The sequence below is a fragment of the Nicotiana attenuata genome, chromosome 8 (genome assembly GCF_001879085.1).
Source record: "Nicotiana attenuata strain UT chromosome 8, NIATTr2, whole genome shotgun sequence".
Lineage (NCBI taxonomy): Eukaryota > Viridiplantae > Streptophyta > Magnoliopsida > Solanales > Solanaceae > Nicotiana > Nicotiana attenuata.
This window is the reverse complement of record NC_031996.1, coordinates 5810192-5822251: the sequence shown is the minus strand read 5'-3', so window position 1 is coordinate 5822251 and position 12060 is coordinate 5810192. Positions and strand designations below refer to the sequence as shown.

Genomic DNA, 12060 nt, shown 5'->3' with positions numbered 1-12060 from the left:
CATTTTTTTTCGAAATTCTTTTAACTTTTTTTTCCGAAATCAGTATTTGTCCATAAAATTTCCAATTTTCATTTGAAGATGAATTTTGAACTTTTTCGAAAATTTGAAATACTCTTTTTTTTAAAATTATTTACTTAGATCACTCACAATTCAAAAATAAACTAAAATTATATTCATGTTCAAACAAAACTCTAATTTTCAAATACCATTTTCATTTGAAAAAATATTTCACCTTTTTTCGGAATTTTACAATTCTTATGTTCAAACGCCCACTTAGATATTCTCTCGTAAGTAATTTTTAGGTTAGCTTACCTAAGCACTACGTAAAAAATTATTTGTTAGTGCTTTTCTTTCTTTCTTTCTTTTTTTTTGACAAAAGAAGGAAAAACAGCTACGGGAAGACGAGCGACGAATACTTCACAGAATTTCTTTCAGCAGCTGAAGGATGAGGCGGAGACCGGGAATCGGAGGTTTACAGAACGCGGCGGCGGCTAGGGTTTGTGGCCTAAGTTTATTTTGACTTTTTCAATTCATTTCGTACTTTTTTTTGTTTAATACTCTTCGTTTTTCTCGCGATGTTAATTGTAGGATCAATATCGATTACTAGGGGAAAATGTGGCGAAATTGAGAACTGATCTTATGAAAGAGCAGCTAGCTACTTTTCGCTCTCAGCTTGAAGACTTTGCTCGCAAACACAAGGTTTTGCATTATTTTGTTTTTTTTAGTGTTAAATTTAAAGCTTTTTTTTTTCCGATTGTTTAAGTTAATTTTTGTTTTTAACCTTCTCAGTTATCCCGCCCGTCCTTGATTTAATGATATGATAGGAGTACGATGATTAAAGCATCTAATTTTGTAAAATAAAAATCTATGTATTGATACACTACAGGAAAAGTACTTTGAATTGTAATTTTATTTATAAGTACTTGTGATATTTGAAAAAAACATGGCTAAAAAAGAACTACTTAACTCTAGTACCCGATGTTGTAGCCTATTGGTCACTGAAGTGGGAGGAGAACCACGAGATATCAGTTTCAAATTTCTGCTGAGGCAAAAAATACTAGGTGATTTCTTTTCATCGGCCTAAGCTTGGTGAGCAGAGTTACTCGGTACCTGTATTGGTGGGAGATACCAGATACCTGGTAGAATAATTAAGGTGCACGAAAACTGGCCCAGACACCATTATCATAAAAAAGAAAGAAAAAAAGGTAATTGTCTCATTTGAATTGAGACAAAAGGAATCATATATGCTTGTTAGAAATACGTTCTGAGGAAGCATGTATGTCTCTAAGTTATCTTAGTTTGGCCATCTGTTGATATTTGATAATTCCAGAAAAGACATGAAAAGATGCAATTTTAGCTATTTATTGTCGATTTGGGATTTATGTGCATTTATCTCGGCAAACGGATCATAATTGAACTCCACCATTCTTATTTTTCTTAAAGATCATAGTATTGGGATAGTATCAAGAGAAAGATGGGTTTATATTGTCAAATGTGTGATATTTCTAAAGTCTGAGCAGCAATCAGGGCTGTTGAGCTTGATAAATCATTTTCTTTTTCTTGTCTAACTGGAGTGTTGTAAAAGAGGCGTCCCTTGTGCATTGTGCTTATTATTATTATTTTTTTTTATAATGGTAACAAATTTTATAAATGAGTAAAATATTTACAAGAGATTGTGTGAGCCATAATCAGACCCCAAAAGATCTGAGACTGCCTAGCCTATTCTGTTCGATTACATTTCTTCTAGCAAATCTAGTAAAGAATGTATCCTCCCTATAGCTCTCTTTGCACCAAAAATGAAATAACAAAAAACAATTAAGCTTAATTTTCTGGTAAGAGCTAGGCCTATCTTCAAAAACTCTGGCATTCCTTTCCTTCCATATGACCCACCAGATGCAGGCAGGAACTTCCTGCAGAATGAAGTTCTTATTTGGTACTTCCTAATTGAAATTTATCAGCATGCTTTTACTTGTTTAACTAAAAAAAAAAAAAAAATCATAAAGAGAAAGTTTTGGTTATTCCTTGTTTTATTTTGCAGAATGACATTCGCAAGAATCCTGCATTCAGGGCACAGTTCCACGAGATGTGTGCTAAAGTTGGAGTAGATCCGCTAGCATCAAACAAGGGTTTCTGGGCAGAACTGTTGGGGATTGGCGACTTCTATTATGAACTTGGTTGGTACCAACCTCCTTAGTAATTTGGGTTATTGCGAGACGTGTTTTTTATGGTGCATGAGAGGAACATTACATAGTATTTTACACTGCAGTTTTAGATCTTAACTGCAATGTGGCAGTTCTACTTCCCTTCGAACTTTTCAATTAAAAAAAAGAATGTGACAGTTCTACTTCCCATTGCTATATGATTGATTGACATCAAACCTTGAGCAGTATTAATATATTTGTTAGATCGCAGAATCGTGCTTAGTTCTTGTCTGTTTCCTAGTTAAGTATTAGTATCATTTGTGGATAATATCTATATGAACCGGATTTAAATGAAACCCACCTGTCTAGGCAGGGGTACAGATCATTGAAGTATGCTTGGCTACTAGACCCCACAACGGAGGTTTGATAAGCTTGGATGATCTTTGTAAACTGCTTGGTCAGAGACGGAAAGCTGTTCGCGAGACAATATCGGAGGATGACTGCTTGCGTGCTATAAGCAAGCTGAAGGTATTGGCTCAAGCTTTTATGTTTCAGTTGGCAGTAACTGAATGATGCATTGAGCAGCTGGTGCTAAATCTAACGGATCCTCCTTTTCCGTTAATTTGAAGAGCATATTTCACATTTTAGTGCTTTGCACATTTAGTTATGAGGATCATGTTTCAAGCTTCGATACCAAGATATTTAATTTTGCTAGTTGCTCCATTTACCAAAATGAATAGAAAAAAGAATCTGTACTCCAAACCACCTATGTCATGAAAAAATGGTAAACTGCAAATACTTCTTTCTGTTTTCTTAAGTTTTTATAGGTCCTTAGCACATGAAGCAACTCAAGATAATGGTGAATATATATGATCAGGTCACTATGCGCTCAGCCCTCATTTAGATGGAAGATAGGAGAAATACAAAGCTGTCTCAAAGCATGATTTCTGTTGCAACGACTATAAACTAATATCTAATTGCATATTTCAGGTATTAGGTAGTGGTTTTGAGGTGATTACAGTGGGAAAGAGAAAGCTTGTTAGATCTGTCCCTACCGAACTGAATAAGGATCACAATGAAATTTTAGAGCTGGCCCAGGTATAACCTTTGTTCTTTATGTTTCCTACAGATTCATGTAGGCCATTTCTCTCTTTGGACAGTTTATAGTTAGGCAATTGCTGTGCAGCTCAAACTGTCACTTTCACTTGATGCAGTAGTTTCCCCCCTTTAGTAGTATTTCAGAAGTTTAGTTTCTTCAATCAGTCATCGATATTTTGGCAACTTAAAGGGAATCTCTCTTTCCTTTTGAATCCATGAGTATTAAAAGCTACTATTCAGCTTAGGGAAGTATCCCCAGATTGCTATGTTTGACTTTGAAATATTGCCTACTATGTTACATGGCCTTGTTTTATCAATATATGTTAAAAGAGGAAATTCTTACTCAAGAAAAATATGTTAACAGAGGAAATTGTTTTCTGGTCTCTTTACCACAGGCTCAAGGCTTTGTGACAGTTGATGAGGTACAAAGACGCCTAAACTGGTCTTCAGGTCGTGCAACTGATGCGCTTGAAACACTGTTAGAGGTAAGTTCTTGATGTCATTCCTTCTACCTCTTTCCTCCTATGTTTTCCAGCAAGGCTCTAAGCATTTCCTATTAGATCTCTTGTGATTCAAGCTAACAAATGGCTTGCATGTATCATACAGGAAGGGCTTGCCATGATTGATGATGGTCACAGAGATGGCAGACGTCGATACTGGTTCCCCTGTGTGTCCTCTATCTCCTCCTATGTAGGGGCAGACGCTCTTTAGCGTTTTCCTCATTCAGATCTGAGGATCTTTCGCTTTTGAACCACTGTTCCTTTCATAACCAGAACTTGGACAATAGATTGCTCGTAGAGATGCAGTCTTTTTCCATTTCCCTTGGTCCAACAAGCTTTTGATATGCAGCTTTTGCATATCTTAGAATGTTGCCCTATTTGTGTAATCCGTACAGTGAAATCATAGTGTTGAATCATTGATTGTTGTATGAAGCTTGTTTCATATATTTGAAACGACTTGCCTGTTCTGTGAGCTTTCTCCAAATTTGAACTTCATAGGATGTCATTGTGGTGTACAATGCAGGGAAAGTATGTGACTTTGCTTGTAGTTATTCCTGTTGAATGCGTCATTTTTCTTAAACAAAATGGCCAAATTGGCGTTATAAGGGTGAAATTAAAAAATAGCCAAATTTACAACTTGTAATTGAAAAATAGCCACAGTTCAAAAGTAATCGAAATTTAGCCACTTTTCATGTTAAAATAATTTGAACAAAAATATTGTTCAAAATTTGGAAATTGGAGTTCAATTTTTACATATGAACTCCAACATAATTTGCTGGAATTTTATAATATGCTGGAGTTCGATCATAATATGCTAGAAGTTTAGCATGAGCTTCATAATCCAACATATTATGCTGGAGTTTTCCATGTTTCAACAAAATAATGGTTATTTTTCAATGACTTCGCAATCGCTGGCTATTTTTCAATTACCAGTCCGAAAACTGGCTAGCCCGTGCTATTTTGACCGTTATGAGTTATGGAGGATTATATAAGTAGCTTCATTCAGTTGTGCAATTGTTAAGTCATAGTGTCATACTGTTTGAAACATAGTTACATAGGCCAGGTATCTTGCTCCTTATGTCACCCCTTTAAGTAATACTGGTGTGGATTTACTTACATAACGTTTGCATAATACTTAGCTAAAACCCGATAACAGTAATCAGTGACAGAATACTCCCTGCCCCTAAAAAGGACTGTAAATGTAGATCAATCAATCAATTACCTCCCAATTCTAGACTAGTTAATGTCGACTATATGAAAACTAAACTAGTTAAAGTCGACTATATGAATCCTCTGTATATATCCGAGCTTGTCTAACCAGCCAATGCACATATGTTCTGCCTTATGGTGTATCTAACAACAACAACAACAACAACACAACAAACCCAGTTGAATCCGACAAGTGGGGTTTGGAGAGGGTAGTGTGTACATAGACCTTACTCCTACCTTATGTCGGTAAAGAGGTTGTTTCCCATATTATCGTGCATCTATCAAAGTATCAATTTTATCTATTTATTTCCAAGTGGTTTTGGCAGAATCATTAATAGGATCAGCCCATTCACTTGCTTCTGCCCAAGCTTTAATTCAAGACCAGGAAGTTGTTTAATGCTAAGTTTCATTGGACTAAAGATGCCAGTTGTTGGTTATAACTGATTTAACAGCCAGAAATTACACCACAGCTGCAAATTCAAACGCTGAATCAAGACAAAATGCTATGAAGAGTAACAGAGACTTAAATTCTACTCACTGAGACAATGCTGTTCTGTTCAAAAATAAAAATAAAATAGCATAAGTGTCAGGTGCCCGCATACAGTAATTCGCGATAAGAATCCAGCTCCTCATGTACGGTACACCCAGTATGAAACTGGATCTCCACGTTATGGACAAATGTCACTACTCGGCTTTAGACGGGAAATGGTTTCCGCCGGTGGCGATCTTATACAGGTAAAATCCAGTCATTACCACACTGCAAAACACGATAGAAATGTAATGTCAATCTCATTATTAGATAAAAGCTTCTATGATCATATCAGCAATATAGATTTTCCAGACAAGAAATTTTTTAATAGAATCTTCTCTATGAACAATCAGCACAACCAATGAATCATCAATGAAATAGGAAACCAAGCATGAAAATGTGGTGTATCGTCCACCTTATATAATCCACAATCAACTGCAGATGATCTGTAGGATATGAAATCAATTGCAGTTGTCTCTGTTTTGGTTTTTCTTACATTCTAGCAAGGTAAAGGGGAGCCAGCCTTGGAGCAACGGTAAAGTTGTCTCTGTGTGACCTATAGGTCACGGGTTCGAGCCGTAGAATCAGCCATTGATGCTTGCATCAGAGACATCAGAGTAGGCTGATTATATCACCCCTTGGGTTGCGGCCCTTCCCCCAATCTTGCGTGAACACGGGATGCTTCGTGCACCGGGTTGTCCTTTTTTACATTCTAGCAAGAGTTTCAAAACACTTGTAGAAAGTACTAGAGTTGGATAAGCTAACTTCTCAGGCTACAATTATAATTGCAGATGATGGAAAAAAAGACCACTGAAATTGTGAAACAGTTCAGTGTTCCCCATGTATTCGTATGAGAAAGTTTCTCTTTGACTATCCGCTTTAGATGAAATCCAGAAATCGCCCCCTTTTTTTTAATTTATAAATTTGACGAAATTCGTGAACTTGCATTGAAAACGTTAAGTGGATCAAGAGGTCAAGGCCAAAACTAAATTTAATTATTGGACATTTTAACTGCCAATTGACACTTTAAAAGTGAGTCTCCATAAAATAAAGAAATAAACACCGAATGGAAGACGGCGTTTGACACTCTAGGAGAGTTGACCTCACTGCGCATGGCAACCTAACGGTCAGTTTGTTCCCAAGGTAGTACCATAGATATAAAGATCATGATAAAGCAACTTTATATATTATGACATGTAATATGTTGATGAACGAACGAAAAAACACCAGATGGAAATTGGAATACAGAAAACAAGAATTAAATAACAAAACTTGCATGGCATGCTTTGTATTTGAACTTACCTGAGACCAGCAACAATGCCAGCTGGCATTATCTTTGAAGTTTGCATGTATCGCTGACCCATGACCCATGTTAGTACAGCAGCACAAGCTGTTTCAAACCAAATAAAGTGTGTGGAGATCACTTTCCCATCCAAAACAAACAAAGGAAACTCAATATGATTACAAGAATATGAATGAAGCTTTCATTTTTTTCCTCAGAGCACAATTATGCTGTCATTGAACAAACAAAAACTTGATGCATTTTTGCCACATCTTTAATTTTTATAAAATATAACTTGAAGACAGCATGATAAGCTACAAGATGGGTAGGGAAAATTCAGAAATCTGGACATGGCAAACGAGTTTTCTTTTCAACCCTCATAAATTTGAGTTATTTATCTACTTCTCTTCAATCGCATGTGGAACGGTTGATTGAAGTCCTAAACCTAGCACATAATAAGCTTCAAGTTTCATGAATCTACTTGAATTTGGTAACTTCTTGCTCAATCTTAGCTAGGGACTAGTAATGCTAAAATTAACTTTTTAGGTATAAATATATCTATTTTTAACTTGATACTTCCGACTGTTGGACGTCCTAGACTATCAGAGGTATACAAACCAAGGATATTTCGTCTCTTCGTGGGTTTGAGCAATGCTCCCAGTTCCTACCTGACCTCGTTCACATATGCTTATTGCATTTTTGGAGCTTGGTCATATGCTGAACAAAATTGAACAAAAGACTAGGGGATGTAAAGAGGAAAGTTTAGAGAAGTGAGCTCCTAAGATGTAACGAGTACAAGATTAGCAGAAGCCTATGCAGCAAGAGAATGTATATTAGGCCGGGAGACAGGTAGTAATGAGTCATCCTCCAAGGAGATGCTAATGCAATTGATGCGTTGTTTTCTCTTTAGAAGACGGAACCTTCTTTATGCATCCTCCATAGCTGTATTAGGAGTTAATGATAAATTCATAACTAGAATAATTGTCTTTCATCTCCCTATGATTATGGCGTTTTGCCTGTTAGCATTCTGTACGTGGCATTCACTTTCTCTATCAGGGGTAAAACACAAAATGGAACTGTAGAATTGATCAATTGGACGGGTTCGAGAGTTTGGTTCGACTGAGACGGATGTCTCATCGGGTTCAGAAGGGGATGGCAATGCAGATTTGGATGCCTCATATCGTATGATAAAGAAGAGAATTTTTACAAAGCCCGAGAGCTAGAGTTTGTTGAGAAAGTAGCTTTGAAGATGGGCTCTCATTCAGTACTTATTAGAACGACGTTAACCCATCGATTCCTCATATGTTTTGCATCAGTATTCACTTTCTCATAGTGTAACAACCAAGAATTTCTCATTTCATAGGAAGGTCGAATTTTAAATGCTATCAAACAAACAAACAGAAAATGGAAATGTAACATGAAACATTAGTAAAGCTATGACGACAAGTTGCTAAACAATGAGATCATCCTATAGAAGTATCAGAAGAGGGATAAAAACAATCCAATACCAACGACCCTCCTCTGCTGCAAACCATACAGCTCACATAAACTTTATAAACAGAGAGACAAACAATCAAGGAGAAAAGCTTTCTCACCCTTAAATCTAAAGTAGAGCAGCAAATATCAGACCAGATACAGTAGATACTCAGATAGATATCAGGACTTACTACTGTATCAGCAGAGGCAGATTCAAGATTTGAACTTTATGGGTTCGGAATTCTAGGACAACGACCTCAATGCTAATAACTAGGTTCAAAATTTTATCGTTGTACATATTTAGTGGATTTTTCTTAACACATACAACGTCTAGGTTGGCCGAATCCGTAGCTTTCACTGTGTATCAGCTTATCATAGAATGAAAAACATAGGCAGATCTAAGTGTAGGCTGCAGGTCCGGATGGACCCAGTGCCTTCTATTCCAGTAATATTCATAAACAACAACAACAACTACGCCTCGATCTGAAGTTAGTGGGGGTTGGCTGTATGAATCCTCAATATCATGAATGCTCTATTTGGGTCTTAGTACTATTTATACAACAGCAACAACAACAAAAGAAAAACCAGTGTAATCCTACAAGTGGGGTCTGGGGAGGTGTAGTGTGTACGAAGACCTTACCCCTGACTTGTGAAGGTGGATAGTCTGTTTCGGACAGACCCTCAGCTCAATAAACGACGAAAAAATGTTTTTTTTTTTCTTCATATAATAGATTGTTTTTTATTACATTTGCTGTCATGTTACAAAAGAGTTATGGGTACAATACTACAACAACAACTACGACGTAATCTCAAACAAGTTGGGGTCAGCTATATATGAATCCATACTGATCAGTTAAGGGAATGAAAGGCTATACCAGTTTCAAGAATCAAGGCAAAGTAAGAATTTTTGCGCTTGTGAAATGCTTGAAGACTCAAGTAACCAGCTAAAATGAGCAGAAATCCAGTACCCAAACCTCCAGCCAGTGAAGCTGTGCTTCCTTTCTTGAAATATCCTATAATACCACCACATACAAGAATTAATCCATATGGGATTGTGAAGCAAAAATCATGCATTTTTATCAAATGGGGTTTAAAAAAGATTGATATTTCGACGAATTTAGCACAGAATTGAGAGATCAAACAAGAAAAGATTCAATTTTTCAACGATCTTGGTGTCTAAAAACTTGAAATTTCCAATTTTTGTAGGTGGTCATGGCAATATATTAGAGAAATTGACAGAATTAGTCCCTCATGTTTGGGGTTGGTGTAAAATAGTACTTTAAATATGCACCTAACCAATTTTAGTCCTTTATGTTTATCAAATATTGGCACTTTTGACTTTTGAGGTAAAAACTTGCCCGCACCGGATGTTTACACCAAACCAATAAATATATGAGATGTGTCTTGCATATGGACTTCAAATATTATATGCATCATCATCTAATTAAATTATTTACCCCCTTTTGATCTCCATTATCTATAAAGCACGGCAATAAATATTTTTTTGCGAAATTGGCTCGTGAGAAGTATGTTAGCTGTTTAAATTGAAAAGAAATCGTCTAGAAAAATTTCTTCTAATTTATTTCTCGAAGTTTGCACCTAAAAAAATCTCTTTTGTTTTCGCATTAAAAAAGAATCTTAAGAATTAAATTGGACAAATGAATCTGGAGAAGTTTGTATCGATGGTTTATAGTTTAAGCAGGTTCTCATGATCAAATTCAATTCTGCTAATGGTAATAATGTTGTGTGTTTCAACCGCAATAGAGATCAAATGTGCTCAATTTTAGAAAACAAGGACTTATAACTGCTCAAGTATATATTCAAAGGACTATTTTAGATTATCCTGAAATATAAGGGACTATTTTTGTAATTTTCTCTGGCATATTATATCTGATAATCATTTGTCAAAAGTCCAAAGGTTCATGTTACCTAACCTCTATCTTGTCTGTGTCATTGGTCTAAATTGTCCTCAGGATTGTTGTTAAATGGCACCTATATAAGGGTAAATTTAGAGCTGAATTATAAGAGTGTGAGGGTAATATTGTCACGACGATCCAGTTGGTAGCCATTTGACCCAGTGTGCTTGTGGCCTGGTGGGTAGTCCACGCGCCATTTTGAACAAATTTTTAGTAGGTTAGGGTATTAGTTTTTGGAAATGTTTTGTATATGGTTTTGTTGTTTATTGTAAAAAGTCGTTTGATTTTTGTAATTTATTTCTCTTTTATAAATAGTTGGTTGTGTTGTGAAAATAGCACGGGCTAGTCAGTAATCGGACTGATAATTGAAAAATAGCCAGTATTTGTAAAGTCATTGAAAAATAGCCATTAATTTACTAAAACACGAAAATTTCCAGCATAATATGCTGGATTATGGAGCTCCTGCGTATAAAGTCATATGTAAAAAATTCGAACTCTAGCATATTATGCTGGAAATTTTTCCGGACTTTAAGGGTATTTTTGTACATTGTGTATCTTTACATAAAAAATTGACTAAATTTCGATTACTTTTGAATCTGTGGCTACTTTTTAATTACCAGTTATAAATCTGGCTATTTCCAACTTTTTTATGGTTGTGTTGGATGATTGACAAGCTTAATGAAGGAGGACAACTTTTTAAAGCGGGCGCTCTGTGCGGTATTTTTCATGGTTATGTCATTGCAAACTTATAGCCTGTTTGGCCAAGCTTCTTTTTTAAAATTGAGGTGTTTGGCCAAGCTTTTGGAAGGAAAAAAAGTGCTTTTGAGGAGAAGCAGAAGCAGTTTTGGAGAAGCAGAAAAAAGTAGCTTCTCTCCAAAAGCACTTTTTTGAGAAGCACTTTTGAGAAAAATACACTTAGAAGCAGTTTTTTAAAGCTTGGCCAAACACTAATTGCTGCTCAGAAGTGCTTTTCAAACTAATTAGCCAAACACAAACTGCTTCTCACCAAAAGTACTTTTGAGAAAAGCACTTTTGAAAAAAAACACTTCTCAAAATAAGCTGATTTTTGCAGCTTGGCCAAACGGGCTATTAGCCACAGAAAACAAATGCTACTTCAAATTTGAATATTTTTCTTTAATGTACAAAATGCAACTTCCATATCTTGATACAGGTATTGCAGTTTCCTATGTGGTTGCCCAATACAACATTAGTACAAACAATTATCTGACTATGTATCCAGTGTCGAAACCAGGAATTTCTCCAAAGGTGTTCAAACGTGAAAGAAGTTAAAAAAAATTCGACAAAAGGTGTTCAATATATGTTATATACATGTAAAACCTAATATTATACCTATATATACAATGTAATTTTCCGACAAAGGGTGGTCGATTCGACCACCCTTACAAGAGTGTAGCTTCGCCCCTGTATGTATCTACATGCCTATAGAATACAGTTGAATGCAGGGACTAAGAGGCCATAAGAATCTTTCTCAGTTCATGGCTATCTCCAGTATTGCACCCTGAACTAATCAATGAGGTTATCCAAACCTGATCAGACCTTACGGGTTCATCATCGTCGTTCCTATGCCAACTCCAAAAGGCATGAGTTGAATTAACCATCTTAAGTTCACCATGACCAAAGCTCGCTTCTCGGAAGACTGACCATTCTGGCGGAGGTTGTTTGTACCTGTCAAAGGTGCCAAGACATGTAACTTCATGTCATATTTTACACTAATGCTTATTTATCAACATAAAGAATAGGAAAAGAGTCCTATAAAAATGGCATAAGCAATGCTAGGACTAGTAGTGCTTTAAAATTTCTGAACTCAAAATGAAAGGGGGGGGGGGGGGGGGGGGTATAAACGTTCGTTTTTACCGTATGGGGGTAGTACGTTGAGTTAAGTTTCCAG

General features: G+C 36.1%; 3 protein-coding genes across 3 annotated transcripts in view; 1 reads left to right on the top strand and 2 right to left on the bottom strand.

Annotated features, from left to right (window-relative positions):
* LOC109230794 (vacuolar protein sorting-associated protein 22 homolog 1) lies at positions 356 to 4211 on the top strand. Its single transcript, XM_019396231.1, has 7 exons — positions 356 to 496; positions 589 to 699; positions 2039 to 2174; positions 2515 to 2669; positions 3132 to 3239; positions 3635 to 3724; positions 3846 to 4211. The coding sequence occupies exons 1-7, from the start codon at positions 446 to 448 to the stop codon at positions 3948 to 3950; spliced, it is 756 nt and encodes a 251-aa protein (XP_019251776.1). The 5' UTR covers positions 356 to 445; the 3' UTR covers positions 3951 to 4211.
* Positions 5338 to 9434, bottom strand: LOC109230793 (protein FATTY ACID EXPORT 5-like). The gene is made up of 3 exons (XM_019396230.1): positions 9111 to 9434; positions 6780 to 6867; positions 5338 to 5705 (listed from the first exon to the last, which is right to left on the bottom strand). Exons 1-3 carry the CDS (start codon positions 9307 to 9309, stop codon positions 5633 to 5635), a joined length of 360 nt encoding a protein of 119 aa, XP_019251775.1. The 5' UTR covers positions 9310 to 9434; the 3' UTR covers positions 5338 to 5632.
* Positions 11256 to 12060, bottom strand: part of LOC109230791 (purple acid phosphatase 18-like) — a 4751-nt gene continuing 3946 nt past the window's right edge. The window contains exon 5 of the mRNA XM_019396228.1: positions 11256 to 11837. Coding sequence (XP_019251773.1) covers positions 11618 to 11837 — 220 coding nt within the window. The 3' untranslated portion in view covers positions 11256 to 11617. The remainder of the gene's footprint in view (positions 11838 to 12060) is intronic.